The sequence below is a fragment of the Schistocerca serialis genome, chromosome 7, assembly GCF_023864345.2.
Source record: "Schistocerca serialis cubense isolate TAMUIC-IGC-003099 chromosome 7, iqSchSeri2.2, whole genome shotgun sequence".
Taxonomy (NCBI): Eukaryota; Metazoa; Arthropoda; class Insecta; order Orthoptera; family Acrididae; genus Schistocerca; species Schistocerca serialis.
In genome coordinates this window covers 578,192,569-578,212,471 of record NC_064644.1, presented here as the reverse complement: position 1 = coordinate 578,212,471, position 19,903 = coordinate 578,192,569, and the positions used below count along the sequence as shown (strand labels likewise).

At 40.6% G+C, this 19,903-nt stretch overlaps 1 protein-coding gene across 2 annotated transcripts in view; it reads right to left on the bottom strand.

The window, feature by feature from the left end:
• Positions 1-8,921: 8,921 nt before the first annotated feature.
• Positions 8,922-19,903, bottom strand: part of LOC126412625 (OTU domain-containing protein 7B-like) — a 121,863-nt gene continuing 110,881 nt past the window's right edge. The window contains exon 11 of one of the 2 annotated variants that reach the window (XM_050082302.1): positions 8,922-15,646. In XM_050082302.1, the coding sequence (XP_049938259.1) occupies positions 15,635-15,646 (12 nt within the window). In that variant the 3' untranslated portion in view covers positions 8,922-15,634. The remainder of the gene's footprint in view (positions 15,647-19,903) is intronic. The other variant, XM_050082300.1, reaches the window with a different exon arrangement.

The window sequence follows — 19,903 nt, the reverse complement described above, 5'->3', positions numbered from 1 at the left end:
CAGCAAAACTTGCAGCACATGAAGCAGGTGGCTGGGTCGGTCATTTAAATACTGAGCATAAAATGTAAACAATAACCTGACTCAACACCCGGGAGCTCACTATTGAGCACTGAAGAATATTTTGGAGTGGGTCTAGGTTCACATCAAAAGCAAGCTAGCATAAATAGGACACTGTACGCATACTAGTAGGATAGTTGTGGAGAGAATAAGGCATATCAGCTATTTCAAACCACCTGACCAAAATTACATATTTATAGAACTACAATTAAGAAGAATGGTAATCTAATCAGAAAGAATTTTTTGGTCCACTCACAGTTGGAAATATTTAAATTATACAAGACAGCTAAGAAATAGTTTAATATGAACCTTTAAATTTCGGACTAGTCGCAAATTAAGAAGTATCTTATCAGCTAAGAAAAAATCAAATTTATTACACCAAGTTCAAACACTAAATATCATCAAGAATCCCACAACCTGTATGGATAGATGCCAGCACGTCCTACTACTCTATTGATGCACAGGATTCAGATGTGACATCATTATAAGAAAGTTTAAAAAGGAAAGAGTCACTCAAATGGCTTCAGGCAATAAAAATAGAAATTTCATGCCACACATGTGACATCAGATATAAGGAACAGTGGACTGTCCCTCAGAGAGAGTGGGGCGAGAGACAAAGTGGGGGAGGGGGGATAGGGGGTGAGAGGGGGAGGGGGGAGTAGGCGGTGAGAGTAGGGTGAGGGGGGAGAGAGGAGGGACAGAGGAGTGAGAGTAGGGTGAGGGGGGAGAGAGGAGGGACAGAGGGGAGAGAGAGGGGACAGAGGGGTGAGAGAGGGGACAGAGGGGTGAGAGAGGGGACAGAGGGGTGAGATAGAGGACGGGGAGAGAGGGAGGTGAAGAGGAGAGAGGGAAGGGAAGAGGGGGGAGGGAGGGGAGGGGTGAGGGTGGGGAGAGAGGGTGAGGAAGGAGGAAGGGGGGAGAGAGGGAGGGAGCGAGAAGGGGAAGGGGGGAGAGAGAGAGAGGGAGGGAGAGAGAGAGAGAGAGAGGGGGAGGGAGAGAGAGAGAGGGTGGGAGAGAGAGAGAGAAGGGGTGAGAGAGGGAGGGGGAGAGGGAGGGAGGGGGAGAGGGAGGGAGGGGGAGAGGGAGGGGGGAGGGAGAGAGGAGGAGGGAGTGGCGAGAGTGAGGGGGAGGGGGGAGAGGGAGGGAGAGAGGAGGAGGGAGTGGCGAGAGTGAGGGGGAGGGGGGAGAGGGAGGGAGAGAGGAGGAGGGAGTGGCAAGAGTGAGGGGGAGAGGGGGAGGGAGGGGTGGGGAGGGGGAGAGGGGGAGGGAGGGAGGGAAAGGGGATGGGGAGATTTAGTAATCAACAGATGCACACAGTTTCCCCCTTCATTACATGGTAGTTTAAAAGAAAAGATTTATCTTATAATCCCAGAAATTGATTTGTCACTAAAATTGTTCAGAAAAAATTTTGATATGAAGTTTAAAGTAATTTATAGGTTAAAATAACGTACAGCAGTTTGAATATTAAGCTGGAGAAAGCATTGCCAAGCTTGAAAGTTAAAAGCTGTGCAACAGATCCTTGCATTTCTCAGTAGAATAATTGAAGACACACATTAATGTTGATATTTAGTAACAATGCACAAAAGAAGGAAAGCTTAAAAAATAAAAAAGAGCAATTTCAACTGAAAGTTACAGAAGAAATATCAAACCCACTGGGCACCAGAACCAGAAGAGACCACAAAAGCAAACTATTATGCTTGGATCAGTCGCATTACACAGAGCAAATCCTAGATAGATAAAACATGAAGGCCTGTAAATGAGTATTGACACTGGTGGACAGCACTCAAATACTGACATATGAGCCCTAGGACAGAGAGACAATAGTAATAAGAAACAATGAGACGTGGGTCGTATACAAATGAGAAGGCTGTATGATCCATGAAGCTGAAATGAGATTTCTTGGAGCTGTGAAAGGATAATCAGAGTAGGCAGATTAAAAAACAGTTACATTAGGAAGACATCAAATATCTTTTACCTCAGAAACCAATGTGAAGGCAATAGAAGAAAACGGAATGAACAGAATAATTAGTGACAGACAGCCTTACAGTCAGAAATTATAATTCAGCTGGCTGAAGAAATCTGGGATGGACACTGCAACAGGCAATGGTCGAATACTTTAAGTACAGTAGAGGAAATATTCTCTACAGAGAAGCCATAGGCAGCTTGATATATTCACCGTTATGTACAAGACCTTGTGTATGCAATCATGGACTAAAGTTGCAGTAGCAATGACTGATTGTGTGTCAGTGGTAGGCAATTAAAATAATCCTTCAATATCTGAAAGTGAAAGGAGTTGATACTACCATTTTCTAGGGAACAAAATCACATTATCACTAGTTATGATGATGCATACAGGGTAGGAGACAAAGGAACTACTGAATTTCTGTTGAAATCTGAAGGAGCTGAATATATGGGTTCAACTTCAGCTTGTTACCAGGTATTTATGTTGTGAAGATTAGAAAAAGAAACTTCTCCAGTTCTTGAAAGTGGCCCAATTAAACTTTAATGTGGTAACAAAGGTGCGATAGATTTATCCAAAACAAGTTACAATGGAAGGGTTTTATTAGAGAAAACGAAGGCTCAAGCTTAAGTTAGAATAGAACAAAATCCAATTGAGCAAATGTTCATTGATATTATGATGGGCCACTTTCAACAGTATGATGTCATCAGATGATTAAATAATTTGGAATGAAAATATGAAGCTGCTACAGGCAACAATTCTAGTGGAGGTAATATGAATGAGAATCTATGCCTACATTAGTTTTTATGTACATTCGCTGACATAGCTAAGGGCACTTATTACAGAGGTTTCATATTTAATGTTGGGCAAGTCACTTCTAAATGTGATCATTTTATTTGAAATTAAATAAAAATGACATTTATCGACAGAGTGTATTACTAGTTTTGGCTTAAGTGCTGTGGACAGATGCATGATAGGAATTACTAAGAGACAGGAAAACAAAAACTCATCAGGGAAGAAATTGTTGGATTCCTTGAGAAAATCTAGACGCTGACCTAATCAAATTTAGACAAATGGTGTTATTGGTTTATGTTACAAATATTTGTTATTTTAGTCTCAGTACAAAGGTTTATTATGAGGTACCACTACATGCATGGTGCAGTTATCACTACTGAGAAATTAATATTTTAAGCTTCCTGTGATTTTTTTTTTTTTTTTCAAAGCCGTAGAGTGTTTACAAAGTAACTACATTGCTACATAGGTGGAACGGTTTCCTGTCCATTCATTAGTAGACAATTAGGTTTGGTAGATTCGAGATCTCTTCAGTCAAACTGCAAATCTCAACCTCCTGAGCCACAAACACATTATATGTGATGTGAAATATTCACTTTTAAAATGACACAGAAGTCTATGAATTGTTTCTGTTGCAGAACACACATCTATTAAAGCTGTTGCTGAAACTACAGTTTAAATGACTTATCAAGTGTCAGAGTGTGCTCTCAATGTTGCATTCTAACATACAGCACTAAAAATATTAAACATGACTAACTTTCAGTATTAAAACTTTAAACACAATGCAATACTTTCTACAGAACAGTTGCATGCACTGAAGGCGACAAATTTGTCTCAACTATCTCTGCTTCAGAATATTTTATTAATTTACATATAAAAAATAAAGTGGTAATGAATCCAAAAGTTGGTTTGACAACTACAGTGTTCTACAAATGGACTTTGGATGGTGGTAGATGTTTTCCTTCCTCTGACCTGAGAACTAAGTTCTCCCCAAATAGTGTGCAGTTTAAAGCACTGAGAAGAGTGGGAGAGAAAAGACAGTTACTAGACGTAATAAAGAGAAGAAAAAGAAATTGGATTGGGCATATATTAAGAAAGAATGACAGACTGATAAAAACAGTTTTAGAAGGTTATGTAGAAGGGAAAAGGAAGCGAGGAAGGAAGAGATTCCAGATACTGGATGACATGATGGACGGTACAACATACAGCAGCCTTAAGAAGGAAGCAATGGATCGCAGAAAATGGAGAGGCAAAGGACCTGCTAATATAGCAGATAACTGATGATGATGAAAGTTAATATTAAAATCCAAACCACAGTACAGTCAGACAATGTTTGGCGTAAGTGGAGCAGAAGTCAGAGGCCAGAACTGCAATGAGGCTGCAGCCAGACAGAAGATGCTGGTAAGTGAACTGCGCAATCGGCTCCTGTGTCACTGGACAACAAGTGCTGAAATCAGGCCACAAGCCACGGACATTGGCCACAGCTGGCTGTCGCTCCTGCTTGATCAGCACCAGCAAGTCTTCTGTAACAACATCCCAATTGTCAATGCCCTGGGGCCACCCTTCAAGAAGCCATTCCAGCTTGACTGACTTCTATATAGTCAATGATTACGCCAGACCCAATCACTGCCCCATTCCAGATGGTTTGCAGTGGCCCAAGAACACAGCCCTTACACGAATTCAGTGGTGGAAACCAGCATTTAAACGCTGGTCCAGCCAAGTATGTCACATTCTGGCACAGCAGGATCACACCCGGCAACTGCTGTATGTCTGCAGGGAATCCCTGCTGTGAGCTCTGCCCTCACCGGACCACAAAGGATGGACATCTGCCTGTCTGCTCAGCCTAGTCAGGAAATACCGTGCCATTCACCTACCCCTGCTTCTCATGATTGGTCCAGACTTCAACTCCAGGCAATGCCATCACCGTGAAAATGGAACGATGTGGCCTTCTGCATTAGAGAAGACGTGGTGGCCATCCATGACTGCAGCATGGCCGCATCTTGCCATCTCAGCTCGCCTCTCATACAAGAGATGTCAGCACAGCACTCTGTCTCCTGAGCAGCGTGTGCACATTGCCTGCCATGTGTCAACATCCACAGCTACAATGCCAGAATATTACGAGGGAACTCCAGACCGCACCAGAGTGTCGAGCACAATTAGAAGAATGTCTGAATTGTATGATTTGGTAAAAAGCTAATAAAGAGTTGTTGTATCTTCACCAGGACCCATATCTGCTGCTGTCCACATCCCTCATTTTTTATAGAGAACCCAGCCCACTACCAAGACAGTCACCCTCTCTCACCTTTACACCGGTGTCAGACGGGCTGTTGAAGATGGCAAACTCTGAAGACAGTAGTCAGCGCCATGGTTCCATAGCAGCAGCTTTGCAAAGGGGAAAGGGAAGTTGATAGACGGGAGACAGAGATCTCAAGAATATGGGGCAACAAAATATGTAAGAAGTAGCACAAAAAATTTTACTTTCACTCGTGGGATTTCCTGCATCCTTTGGTTTGACCTTTTCCTACTATTTTGCTTAATGTCCGAGTTAAATACCACTGTGGTGTTTAGAAAGGGACTGAGGGCCGGACCATTACCTCCAATAACATGCACTCAGCGCAATTTACCTGGGCACTCCACCTCATGCACTGAATCACATCCCACAGTATGATGGTGGGTTTGCCATAAAAATGGGCATTATGCCAGCCAGTGCTAAGAGTGTGCCTGGCTGAGATGTGGAAAACCTTGGGTACCCCATACACTTTGGTGATTTCTGAAGGTTAAGCCAGAAGAGACATAAGGATTTTTGTTGTAACTAAAGAATTGTACAGAGTAAATGTTTTTGGATGAGAAAGGACAATAGGAGTACCATGTACACTAGTAATCAGAGATAGGCGTAATGTAGGAGTCAAGATCGTGGCTAAGCCAGGAATATTAGGCGATGCAATCTGGATAATGTGACACCCAAGGAAAACAAGTAGCAGGTACTACTTAGCTCATTAACATAGGTTTAAGCTGTGGTACAGTGCTGATGGATTAGAACTAGATTAAAGAGTCCAAACGGTTTGTTTGGTTAGGTTTCACTGCCTTTACATCATGTGGCATTGTCTTAAAACAACCAAAGCACTGATATACCACACAGATGCTGACAGGTCATTGGCTGCGATGACATCAGTTAAACCACTCCTGATTCCTTGAGAAGCAATGTTCATGATATCGGTAAAACCAGCAGCAATAGCCAACCAAGCAAAAGATCTGACATCAACACATGTGGGGCAAATATAGCACTTGTGGCTGAGAAAATGTGAAGTCTGGTTACAGCAAAGGTGCACCTGTTATACTGTCTGTAGCTGGGCAGTGATATTGGATAGATCTTGAGGCGATGCCACTGGATTACTTATTTGCTCTCAGAAAGAGAAGTATCTGTTACGGAGCTATTAGGGTTTATTGTGAAGTGCTGGAGATTTACTTTAAAAATGAGAGTATTACATATGTTTATTGATGTATGTGGGGAAGTAAGTTTGGATAGCTTCCCAAGTCATGACATCTTGAAGCCGTGACTAAAGCAACATTACCATGAATCTCTTACCGTTGTAAATAAACTTTCAGAGTTGCTAAGGTACAAGAATGTGGAGCAAAAGCACAATGTGCAAACCACAGAGTTCACACAGGCCAGTATCACTAAACACTAGAACAGTGCATAAATCATTCTGTTTGCATAGGTCACTTGTGCTCCACCAAAGTTAGACTTCATTGTTTGCAAGGTAACAGTGATAAAGTAACAGTACAGCTTAACAGAAAGAGAAGTGTACAAGTCATGAAGTGTGTGTTTCTTTTTTTATGTTAATGCCAGATAGTGGATCATACTGTTTGTGTACCTTGAGTTATAGTTGAATGTGACGTAACTAACAGGGGGAATGTAGGAAATTCAAAATTAGCATGCGGAAAATAAGAAGGTTACAATGCCTCCCTGATACCTTTGTCCCACACGAGAGGAATGACATAGCTGCTAACAGAACTGAAACTGAACTAATGTAACCACATGCAAATGAGAACACATCGACACAGTGGTTGTTTGAAAGTGTAGGTAGTTACCAGTGAAGGCAGACAAATAATGTACCATGTGATACCACAAGTGGAGGAACAAACACATAAGTGTAAATTATGGAGTGGTTTTATTTCAGTAAAACCTAAGGGAAAACTTTTTTCACAGAGGAGAGGAGATTGTATCAGCCCAAAACTATATGAGAACTTTGAGCAGAAGGCAGAGCCCAGAACTGCAATGAGGCCGCAGCCAGACAGCAGATGCTGGTCACTGAACTGCACAATCAGCTCCTGTGTCGTTGGACCGTAAGTGCTGAAATCAGGCCACAAGCCATGGAAATCAGCTGCAGCCAGCCATTGCTCCTGTTTGATCAGCACCCCTCAGTAGCAGCAAGACTTCTGTGATACCATCCCCTGTGTTAATGCCCTGGGGCCAGCCTTCAAGAAACCACTCCACATTAACTGATTTCCACAAATGATTATGCCAGATCCCAGTCACTGCCCTGTTCCAGACAATTTGCAGTGGTCCACAAACACAGCCTTTACACAAATTCAGTGCCAGGAACCAATATTTAAAGACTGGCCCAGGTATACTCACATTTGGGCTTGGCAGGGCCACACCCACTGCCTGCTAGGTATCCCTGCTGTGAACTCTGTTCCCACCAGAACGTGAAGGAGAAGCCTCTGCCCACCCCAGGGAGCCAACACCACGCCATTCACCTGCCCCTGGTCCTCATTGTCGGTTGAGACTCTGCCTCAGGGCAACGCCATTACCGTACCATTGGAACGACGGGTCCTTCTGCATTAGAGGAGAGATGGTGGCTGCCCGTGAACACAGCATGGCTGCATCCTTCCATCTCAGCTCACCATACATACCAGAGATGCCAGCACAGTGCTCTGTCACCCGAGCAGCACGTGCACACCACCTACCATATGTCAATGTCTGCAGCTACAATGCCAGAACATTACGATGGAGCTCCGGACCGCACCAGAGAATGGGGCACAATCAGAAGAATGTCAAACTGTATGAATTAGTAAAGAACTAATAAAGAGTTGTTGTATTGACACCAGGATTCGCATCTGCTGCAGTCCACAAACCCCATCTTCAAAAAAGAATCCAGCCCACACCCAGACAGCCTATCTGTCTCACCTTTAGAGTATGTTTGACTATTAACAGAATCATACTGGAAGTTATATTTATTTCTAATTTTGAGCAGTTGATAACAAAATATTTTACAAGAGAGAGAGAGAGAGAGAGAGAGAGAGAGAGAGAGAGAGAGAGAGAGAGAGAGAGAGAGAGAGAGAGAGAGAGAGAGAGAGGGGGGGGGGGGGGGGGAGGGTTGCAGAGATCTTGTTGTACTCTTAGGCATAAGAAACACTTGGTCATCATATTTCCTATCATGATCACCTAGCTTACAGATCACTAACTACAGCTGACACATTCACCATCTCAGTTGGATATTTGTTTTTAATGACTAATTCCAACCAATATGTGACATCTTCAGACCTATGTAACTATGAAAGCAAGCTGACGATTCCCTACAGAACTACATAGTTCCATACAGATACAACAGGTTGCTTATGCAACAACATGGGTCCGAAGATAATCAAATGTTGATTGAAATTAATCATCATAAAAATAAATATCCAACTAAGCTGGTGAAATAAAGGATACCTTTTAAAAGGCAGGAATGTCTACTTACTACATGGCAACAAACTCTCACACAGAAAAAACAAACACCATCTTCTTTTCTATATCAAACACTCCTCAATCTGTAAAAGAAGAGCGGAAATGGTATGAAAGAAGTGAGACCTCTTAAAATGATCTGAGAAGAACACTGATCTTTATCGTAACCTAAGAGAGAAAATCAGGACAGATGAAAATAGTCAAGGGTAATCATACTTCCATTTTGTTCCTCTTTTCAATAACACTTCAGCTAAATACTGTGTTTTCAGGTTAATGACTATCTAGAAATCGTTACTATTTAATTTTAATTCTGGTTCACCTACTGAATTAACTAGTGTTTCTAGTAAAGAAGTAAGTATACACATTTTATTGTTGACTTCAACATGTAGTTCTTTATTGCAATAAAAGGCACATGAACTTAAATTTTCTTGGGTATGAAAACAGAAATTTACTACAGGTGCAAATGATTGTGCCTCAAACTGTTAACCATTTTGGCAGATTAAAACAATGTGTCACATATGACTCAAACCCAGACTGACAACTTTTCAGGACAGTTCTTCAGGAGCTAAACCATTACAGAGTAACAGCTTCAGTATGCCAACTGCTCTTTGCTACAACTCAGTCAGTAGTGCAGAAATTCCCCTTAGGTTTTTATTCCTAGTTGTTCTGTGCGGCACAGTTTCTGCCACACTAGCAAGAATCTCAGTGTCTCGGCTAATGCTCTACAAAGTTAAGACTTGTAAAAGAGGTATCAGTAGACAAACTGTTATCTGGGCCACAAGGAAAGCTTATGTGGCTCACAATTTCTAGATCATCAACCATGAAACTTAAAGAGAGTCTGGTTTGAGCCCCACATTCCCCTGATAGACGAAAGAGTCCTTCCAAGATTTAAAACTATGCCCCCTGATGGTGGCATACAAAGACTGGTAGTGTTGGTAAAAATATTCATGCAGAATAGACAAACATTTTACTTGGATTGGCTGAGGGGCAAATGTCATAAGTAGGCATTATTAGATTCAGTAACAAGGATAAAAGAAATTATTCAGATTGTGAAGGGAGACGAAAATTTAATAGTCATGGGTGACTGGAATTCATCAGTAGGAAAAGGGAGAGAAGGAAACATAGTAGGTGAATATGGATTGGGGGACAGAAATGAAAGAGGAAGCCGCCTGGTAGAATTTTGCACAGAGCACAACATAATCATAACTAACACTTGTTTTAAGAATCATGAAAGAAGGTTGTATACATGGAAGAACCCTGGAGATACTAAAAGGTATCAGACAGATTATATAATGGTAAGACAGAGATTTAGGGACCAGGTTTTAAATTGTAAGACATTTCCAGGGGCAGATGTGGACTCTGACCACAATCTATTGGTTATGACCTGTAGATTAAAACTGAAGAAACTGCAAAAAGGTGGGAATTTAAGGAGATGGGACCTGGATAAACTAAAAGAACCATAGGTTGTACAGAGATTCAGGGAGAGCATAAGGGAGCAATTGACAGGAATGGGGGAAATAAATACAGTAGAAGAAGAATGGGTAGCTTTGAGGGATGAAGTAGTGAAGGCAGCAGACGATCAAGTAGGTAAAAAGACGAGGGCTAGTAGAAATCCTTGGGTAACAGAAGAAATATTGAATTTAATTGATGAAAGGAGAAAATATAAAAATGCAGTAAGTGAAACAGGCAAAAAGGAATACAAACGTCTCAAAAATGAGATCGACAGGAAGTGCAAAATGGCTAAGCAGGGATGCCTAGAGGACAAATGTAAGGATGTAGAGGCCTATCTCACTAGGGGTAAGATAGATACCGCCTACAGGAAAATTAAAGAGACCTTCGGAGATAAGAGAACGACTTGTATGAATATCAAGAGCTCAGATGGAAACCCAGTTCTAAGCAAAGAAGGGAAAGCAGAAAGGTGGAAGGAGTATATAGAGGGTCTATACAAGGGCGATGTACTTGAGGACAATATTATGGAAATGGAAGAGGATGTAGATGAAGATGAAATGGGAGATACGATACTGCGTGAAGAGTTTGACAGAGCACTGAAAGACCTGAGTCGAAACAAGGCCCCCGGAGTAGACAATATTCCATTGGAACTACTGACGGCCGTGGGAGAGCCAGTCCTGACAAAACTCTATCATCTGGTGAGCAAGATGTATGAAACAGGCGAAATACCCTCTGACTTCAAGAAGAATATAATAATTCCAATCCCAAAGAAAGCAGGTGTTGACAGATGTGAAAATTACCGAACTATCAGCTTAATAAGTCACAGCTGCAAAATATTAACACGAATTCTTTACAGACGAATGGAAAAACTAGTAGAAGCCAACCTCGGGGAAGATCAGTTTGCATTCCGTAGAAACACTGGAACACGTGAGGCAATACTGACATTACGACTTATCTTAGAAGAAAGATTAAGGAAAGGCAAACCTACGTTTCTAGCATTTGTAGACTTAGAGAAAGCTTTTGACAATGTTGACTGGAATACTCTCTTTCAAATTCTAAAGGTGGCAGGGGTAAAATACAGGGAGCGAAAGGCTATTTACAATTTGTACAGAAACCAGATGGCAGTTATAAGAGTCGAGGGACATGAAAGGGAAGCAGTGGTTGGGAAGGGAGTAAGACAGGGTTGTAGCCTCTCCCCGATGTTGTTCAATCTGTATATTGAGCAAGCAGTAAAGGAAACAAAAGAAAAATTGGGAGTAGGTATTAAAATTCATGGAGAAGAAGTAAAAACTTTGAGGTTCGCCAATGACATTGTAATTCTGTCAGAGACAGCAAAGGACTTGGAAGAGCAGTTGAACGGAATGGACAGTGTCTTGAAAGGAGGATATAAGATGAACATCGACAAAAGCAAAACGAGGATAATGGAATGTAGTCAAATTAAATCGGGTGATGCTGAGGGAATTAGATTAGGAAATGAGACACTTAAAGTAGTAAAGGAGTTTTGCTATTTAGGGAGTAAAATAACTGATGATGGTCGAAGTAGAGAGGATATAAAATGTAGACTGGCAATGGCAAGGAAATCGTTTCTGAAGAAGAGAAATTTGTTAACATCGAGTATAGATTTAAGTGTCAGGAAGTCGTTTCTGAAAGTATTTGTATGGAGTGTAGCCATGTATGGAAGTGAAACATGGACGATAACTAGTATGGACAAGAAGAGAATAGAAGCTTTCGTAATGTGGTGCTACAGAAGAATGCTGAAGATTAGATGGGTAGATCACATAACTAATGAGGAGGTATTGAATAGGATTGGGGAGAAGAGAAGTTTGTGGCACAACTTGACCAGAAGAAGGGATCGGTTGGTAGGACATGTTCTGAGGCATCAAGGGATCACCAATTTAGTATTGGAGGGCAGCGTGGAGGGTAAAAATCGTAGGGGGAGACCAAGAGATGAATACACTAAGCAGATTCAGAAGGATGTAGGTTACAGTAGGTACTGGGAGATGAAAAAGCTTGCAAAGGATAGAGTAGCATGGAGAGCTGCATCAAACCAGTCTCAGGACTGAAGACCACAACAACAACAACAACAACAAGGATAAAAAAGAATCAGAAGGGCAGCTATATAAAACTAATACCAAACCTATACTTATTCAGAAAACCATGTCACTAGCCATACTAGTTCAAGGTAAAGATGACCATGGACAATAAAGAAACTGCTGACAGTGGTTTCTGTTCCATGATGGATCAAAAAGATTGGACAATGCACACTGACAATCCTCCAATCATCAATTGTGAAATAAATGTGGGAAGCACTCAATGAGAATTCTGTATATCATTCCAAAAAATAAATTTATTAACTGTCTTGATAATGAGTAGGAGTGTTCCATGTAAGGTGGTTTGTTAACAAGTAATGGGATGGAGCTAGGAAAAAACCACACACACACACACACACACACACACACACACACACACACACACACACCAGGATTAAAGTTGTGTATCTCTATAGCAAGTGAAATAGAAAACTTATATATGGCTCGGAATTCCAAATACAGAACACATTTTCTAGTTTGAGAACTCACTGATTACTGCATTCAGTGAAATACATATCAAGAATCACAGAACAGAGTTCTTAAAGAAACATTTCTTCCTGTCTGAAATAAATCAGCCTTTCACAGGAACTTGCATGAAGCTGATACATTAAATTGCACAATGCTTCACAACCACTTAATTATCTACTATCCATAGTATAAATTAACAATGACTTACTGTCCAAAAGTTTTTCAAACTTAAAAAAGCAACTGTCAGAAAAATAGATGAAGGCACTCGAGTTATATAACTTGTATTACTGTTAATGATAACTGATTTAGAAGTAATGTCAATCAAGCTTGCTCACGTACTGGTAATAAATTGCAGCTGAGACATCTATTACTGGTATGAATATAAACATGCTGAAACTACATTAATATGTGCATGTTGAAGTTACATTAAATGTTTCTATAACACCTAAGATTATTGTATCATCTCTGCATAAAACAGCACTCTATTCATTGACTGAAAGCACAAACATCATCCCTCCCCAGGTCCACTCTTTGCCTACACATAACCACACTTTCTGAAGCTGTTTCTCTGCTTTCCCCAAAGAGAAAGAAACACTTCATACACAATCGGAAAAGAGGGCTGGACATCTCCTTTTGAAGAAAGCTAAACAACAAAGAAAGAACACTTAATAAATGACACAAGAAGTGGAGAAAAAGCCCACAATAACTTCAGGAATTTGTAGAATCATACACAAGCCAGGATCAAATTTGAATTAAATTCCATCAAAACCTATAAGAAAAATTAATACCTAGAGGCCAAAACTTTCTTAAGGTGTATAGAAAGTACACAATTGCACAACATCTGATATTTGAAATTGATCAGAGGGAATTCTACAGGGAAGAAAAGAAAACGACTACAGCATCCTCAGCTGCCACAGCCAGTTATTGCTAAGGGGTACACCTCATTTCAGTCCCATTTCTGCTGCCCACATTCTTCAAAATTCCTTGGCCATTCCAATAAATCAGTGCTACACATACAATTGGAACATTCATGATTGAATGGTATCTGTTGCAGTTGTCTTCCAGAAATTACACTTCTCAATATAGCCCTTAAGAAACTGTTAGCATGATATATAATCAGGGCACACTATAAAAATTAACAGCAACTACTTTTAATAGTCTCTTAAATCTTAAACTGTGTGTGTAATTCTCTTTTGAGATCATCTTAATACTAATTCCAGTTGTGTGCTGAGGAGATCTCATATCTTTAGCTATGGCTATGGTCAGTTTTGGAATTTATATTGTCAGGACACTTGTTGTAAACACATCATAATACATTCTCCAAGTAAAACACAACAAATTGTTTTCAATATTTAAAACTGGAAGACAGTTACACAATACAAAAACAGATTGGTTCATTTTCAAGCAAATGTCCAATGGCAAGAACAATACCCTCAAGTTGAAGTTCCTATTAATACTTAATTACATGCAACATTTTAAAAGCTTATTGTGTAATGCTCATTGTCTTATCACAGATTAAATTCACATGTTTCATTACATACATTACAAATATAAAATCAAAAATTTTTTTACAGCTAAACATTAAGTAGAAAAGTATTAAAACACTTGTAAAAATACCCAGAGCATCTGACATTGTACTAATGCTAATCTAATGTTCTTCACTACTTAGATAACAAAAGCAGTATGATTGCCACTTACTGCATATTTCTTTACCATTCAGAATAACTAAAAAGTTCAACAACACAAAATCAAGCTTTATAAGCAACATTTAAAAGCCTGATACTACCAGTGAATGAAAATTTATAATAAAAATTATGACTACGTCACTAAAACATTCAAATTTTCCTTGCTTGGAACAGCACAAAGGACTGAATGGTCCTTTACAATAAAAATAAGAAAAATTTATATCACCTGACATGTGGCAGGTGTAAACACCACTCAGGTACAAATGCTAACATTTATCCTAATGTTCTAATATTCAAACAAGATTTAAAAGGAACAAAACTGTGTATATGGATATTCAAAATAACCTATTTTATCACAATAAGAAGCTCTCCAGGCACATGTCTTCTTAAAATATATTTTAGGTTAAAGAGCATAACAATACCCTGTTAAGTTGCTATAAGGTAGGTAGATGCCTTAAGGGTTAATCAAGAGACAAGCTTTTTTTAAATAGTTTCTTTTTAAAAATAGCTTTGGAGTACTTTCTGGGCCACTAAACTTGCCACACTACCTTTGATCCATATTATATTTGCCCAGTGATGGACAATTCTTCCAACAACCATAATGAATATGTAAATCATGTGAGTGCACAACACTGCACAGTTTTTCCATCTGCTACAAGTTACAAAGAAGTGTATTACAGTTGCAACTTCATACAAACTCCTTAAACAAAAGAGAGATACTAAATAACTGCACTGTAAAAGTTGATTAGGAAGTTACCCATTCTGACTCAGAGTACCAAGACATGTTACTTTTATATACCATACAACAACAGATACACGAAATGAAAATTATCTGAACACACAAATACTTTCATATTCACTTTCAATATACAGTATCAAGTTATGCATAGCACATGATACCAGTATAAATCTGTCTAAGGCCATTACAAAGTGATGTTACGGTCAACATCATAACAAAAATTGGTTTCTGAGATGATGCTTGAATAAACACACCAATCACAAGATTGCAGTACTCATTTGAAACCTGCAGGTGCTTCAGTAACATGGACAGGCTCCATATCTGCCACTGACAACAACTATGTATTAATCTTACGTAACTTCTGGCACACAACTTTGGCTACAATCAAAGTTATGCAAGTGCAAATGTAATGCTAAATGCCTATAGTTCCGATGATATGAAAATAGATGTTTAAAAATATGCTATCTACGAAATGGTATGCAGCAATTTCTCAGAGAATATTGACCATCATTAAAGCTCATTAACATTATTTACAGTACAGCTACACATAGTTGTAGTCCCTTTTAGGGATGCAAAGGAACAAAAGTGAGTATGGTGCACTATCGATTGACTTCCTGTACTTGCAGACTGCGCACTGCTGCTGTATTCACACCAGTTACTGTGTTCTCACGATAGCATCTGTAAAATAAAATTTCTTGTGTTACAAAAATACTTATGACAATTGAGAGATTAAAAAAGAAGGGGGCCACATTCATCATTAGCGTATTATTGTTTTTTTTTATTTTTTATTTTTTTATTCATCTGCTCCATTATCACTTATTATGTTTTTAAGACACTGAAGAGAAAATGGAACTGCTGTTTAATTACTAAGCCAAATGAATTTCACACATGACAGACAATGCAAATCAGTAAATCATGATTTTCTTTATTATGTAAAACTGTTGCTGTTGTAGTGCTCTTAAACCCGAAAATTTTGTTGATACAGCTCTTCATACCAGCCTGACTTTAGGAAGCCTCTTCATCTCTGCAGAACTTCCACAACATATATCCATATAAATTCTTTACTGTCATCTAATCTTGATCTCCCCCTAAAATTTATACCCGCCACCCTCCCCACTCCCCATCATTAAGAAATAAATTATGCCATGAAGTGTCAGGATACGTCTTATTGATTAATTTCTGTTTTAAATCAAGTTTTATCTGACATTTTCCTCCCCACTTCACTTTACTCATCTAATCTTCAACCTTCCTCTGTACCACCAAATTTCAAAAGTTTCTATTCTCTTGCCATCAATACTGTTGTACATGTTTCACTTCTATATAAGGCTAAACTACAAATAACTACTTCCAGAATAATGGAAAGATGTTACAAATAATATTTCAGATATAAAAAGAATTTATGTAAGTAATTTAAAACAACAATAGGGAGGATTACAGACGGGCAGGGGCGGAAGGGGGGGGGGGGGTGCGGGGAGACGGACGGGCATGGGCGGAAGGGGGGAGGGGGGAGGGCGCGGGGAGACGGACGGACAGAGGGGGGGGGGCGCGGGGAGACGGACGGACAGAGGGGGGGGGGGCGCGGGGAGACGGACGGACAGAGGGGGAGACGGACGGACAGAGGGGGAGACGGACGGACAGAGGGGGAGACGGACGGACAGAGGGGGAGACGGACGGACAGAGGGGGAGACGGACGGACAGAGGGGGAGACGGACGGACAGAGGGGGAGACGGACGGACAGAGGGGGAGACGGACGGACAGAGGGGGAGACGGACGGACAGAGGGGGAGACGGACGGACAGAGGGGGAGACGGACGGACAGAGGGGGAGACGGACGGACAGAGGGGGAGACGGACGGACAGAGGGGGAGACGGACGGACAGAGGGGGAGACGGACGGACAGAGGGGGAGACGGACGGACAGAGGGGGAGACGGACACCAACATCCCTCATGTCCACAGCCTTGCTACTATTGAACACTACCTCTCCGAACATCATTCCGACTACAAATCCATTATCTGTTTCCTTAAACCTTCTACACACAGCTACTTATCCTCCTTTGTGTGGAAGACAAATCAGTGACTACAATCACTTACATGGCACGATCTTATGCCAGCCTTCCATCAAGAGGGAACGTTACAGCCTTCCAGTAACCCAAATCCTTGTCCAATTCTGAATCATTGATGTTATTTTCATGATTTGCACCGAGGCAAAGACACCATATATGCTACTGTTATTCCCACTCCCAACACCTCACCCCAGACACACCCCTTTTGTTTTGCCACCCCTTCCCATTCCACATCTCCATGTCTTCGTCACCATCAGTCCCCACATGAACTCACTACTCTAGCCCATTAAAGGATTTTTCCAAAAGCTAGAAAGCTTCTCTTCTTTTTTATGTGCGTATCGATGACTTGAGACTTCGATCATGAACACACACACACACACACACACACACACACACACACACACACACACACACACAAATTTCAATCTTTCGCGGCCCACGGTTGCTTCATCAGGAAAGAGGGAAAGATGACTCCATACCCCCTCCCTTAAAACCCACATCCATTCGTCTTTCCCTCTCCTTCCCTCTTTCCTGATGAAGCAACCATGGGTTGCAAAAGCTTGAATTTTGTGTGTATGTTTGTGTTTGTGTGTCTATCAACCTGCCAGCGCTTTCGTTAATTTGAACCCAACAACAATATTTACAACATTTATTTTATATTTCATTGCAAACCAGCTTTCACCTTTCTAGGCCATCATCAGACAACTCAAAAGTGCACAGACAGTCCAGACAACACTAACAGGAGCTCCTAGCTGTATTTACACTGATTTTAAAAGACATGAGACAGTTTATGATGACGTATCTACACAAGAAACACAAATTACAATGCTAAAATTTCACATAGATAAACAAGGTACAGTCTATAATGACATGCTGAGTATTTTAGACTGTCTTCAGAGTACAAATCCCAAAACCTACTGACAGAGCAGTAATGTTTTAACTAGTAGAATTAGTCAACGAAACCATTTCTCATATCTTAATTGTTTTTAACAAGAATAACGAAGCTAGATTTAAGTAAAGATCTCTCAGTATTAACTTCTGTTTTGCAGCTCCATTCTTGTGGTAAAGTTTACTGTAACCTTCTTGTGTTGTTGAGGAAGAAATTAAAATGTTTTCAACAGGTCTTTCAGTTTTACAACTAATAAATATGGTTGGTTTTTCAAACAAACTGCAGTGCAGTGTGCATCACGCATAGCACTTCCTCTTTTGAATACATTAACATTTTTCCTTTCTTCTGTTTCAGTGTAGGTATTTTGAATAGCTATATCAAATGGATGAGTTGAGACACTTTGATCAAACTGCATTCAGAGATCTCTCATACCTTTATAAACAACAATATATCAGCAACATATTCCAACCCAAAGACATCGTCTGTATGCACTGGAACTACAGGGAATGGTATAACAATTTTAGCTGATTCAACAACCTTGAGTAAATCTTGCAGAACAAAGGCTTTGCTTACCTTTCTTCGCTTCTCTATAGTTTTAAAATCTCTTTGCAGTCCACCCCCGGTAGCTGAGAGGTCAGCGCGACAGAATGTCAATCCTAAGGGACTGGGTTCTATTCCCAGATGGATCGGAGATTTTCTCCACTCAGGAACTGGGTATTGTGCTGTCTTAATCATAATCATTTCATTCCTACTGATGTACAAGTCGCCGAAGTGGCGTCAAATTGAAAGACTTGCACACAGTGAATGGTGTACCTGACGGGAGGCTTTAGTCACATGACATTTCATTTTCATCTATTTGCAGCTCAAAAAGCTGTGCCCACTCACCAAAAACTTATGTGTTACCACTTCAAATCATTCCAGGCTGCGCATAAACTAAATGGAGGAGGCCTTGACACATAGGGCTTTGAACTCCAGAGGGAAGCACTGCTTTGCACAAAGACCACACAGCATCTAGTAATGCATTCTTAAAACATTTTTTTCTATGCTACGGAACATGGAATAAGTCTAAAGATATGCAGTGGGGTACTGAGAACACCCTACTGCTGAAAACTTGTTTTGTGAAAAAAATTTCACTTAAAATGTTTGACATTTCCACTTTTCATTTCACAAATACTACTGTTATTTGGGCTGTGTCCATAAAATAATCATGTAGCTCAGACTACATTTTGTAGCCTTTACCTCAAAATGGTACCTTTGGTTCAGAGATCTATCAGTTGTTTAGTAAGCCAGTTATGAATGTTTCTCTGTTGCAGTGACTGGGTTTACTTTATGGAGTGAACCATGGCAAAATTTCACTGTTGGTTCTTCGCATTTCCTCCTTGTCTGTAGCGTGTTCCTTTTCAAACTCCCACTTCACGCTCTGTCGCCGCCTTACCCTAGCCAGAGGGCACTGTGGCTTGCTGCAGCCGGCTGCCTGCCACATTTGTGAGAGAGTGTCGGTCTGGAGGAGGAACTCTAATTGAGGACATCTGGGAGCATACACGTGGCCATGCCATTTTGTTGACGTTTGGCGTGACTTGTGTCAGGTGTGATGCATCGTTAAGGCCGTGATAGCAGCCAATGTTACTGTCTTGGAAGCAGATGGATCAAAGGGGATGAGGGCTGGTTATCCATTGAAACTCCTATCCTATGGATGTCGTCGGACTTAAAATAAGACGTTTTGACCATTATTTGGCGTTATTTGCAAGCAACTGGGCATTCCAACATCTACAGTAATTCGGCGAAGATTATTTGTTTCATCGGTGTGGAAATGACTGAGCCAGGAGCAGTTCATTTAATGTCCACCTTATGCTCAGATTCTGTGTGAACTATTTGCAAGTGTAAACTTGACTCTCACCTTTGTTTGTTGATTTTGAATGCACCGTCAAATACTGAATCCAAGTTGTGTCTTTCAGTTAATTAGCTGGATTCTTCCTTTTCCTCA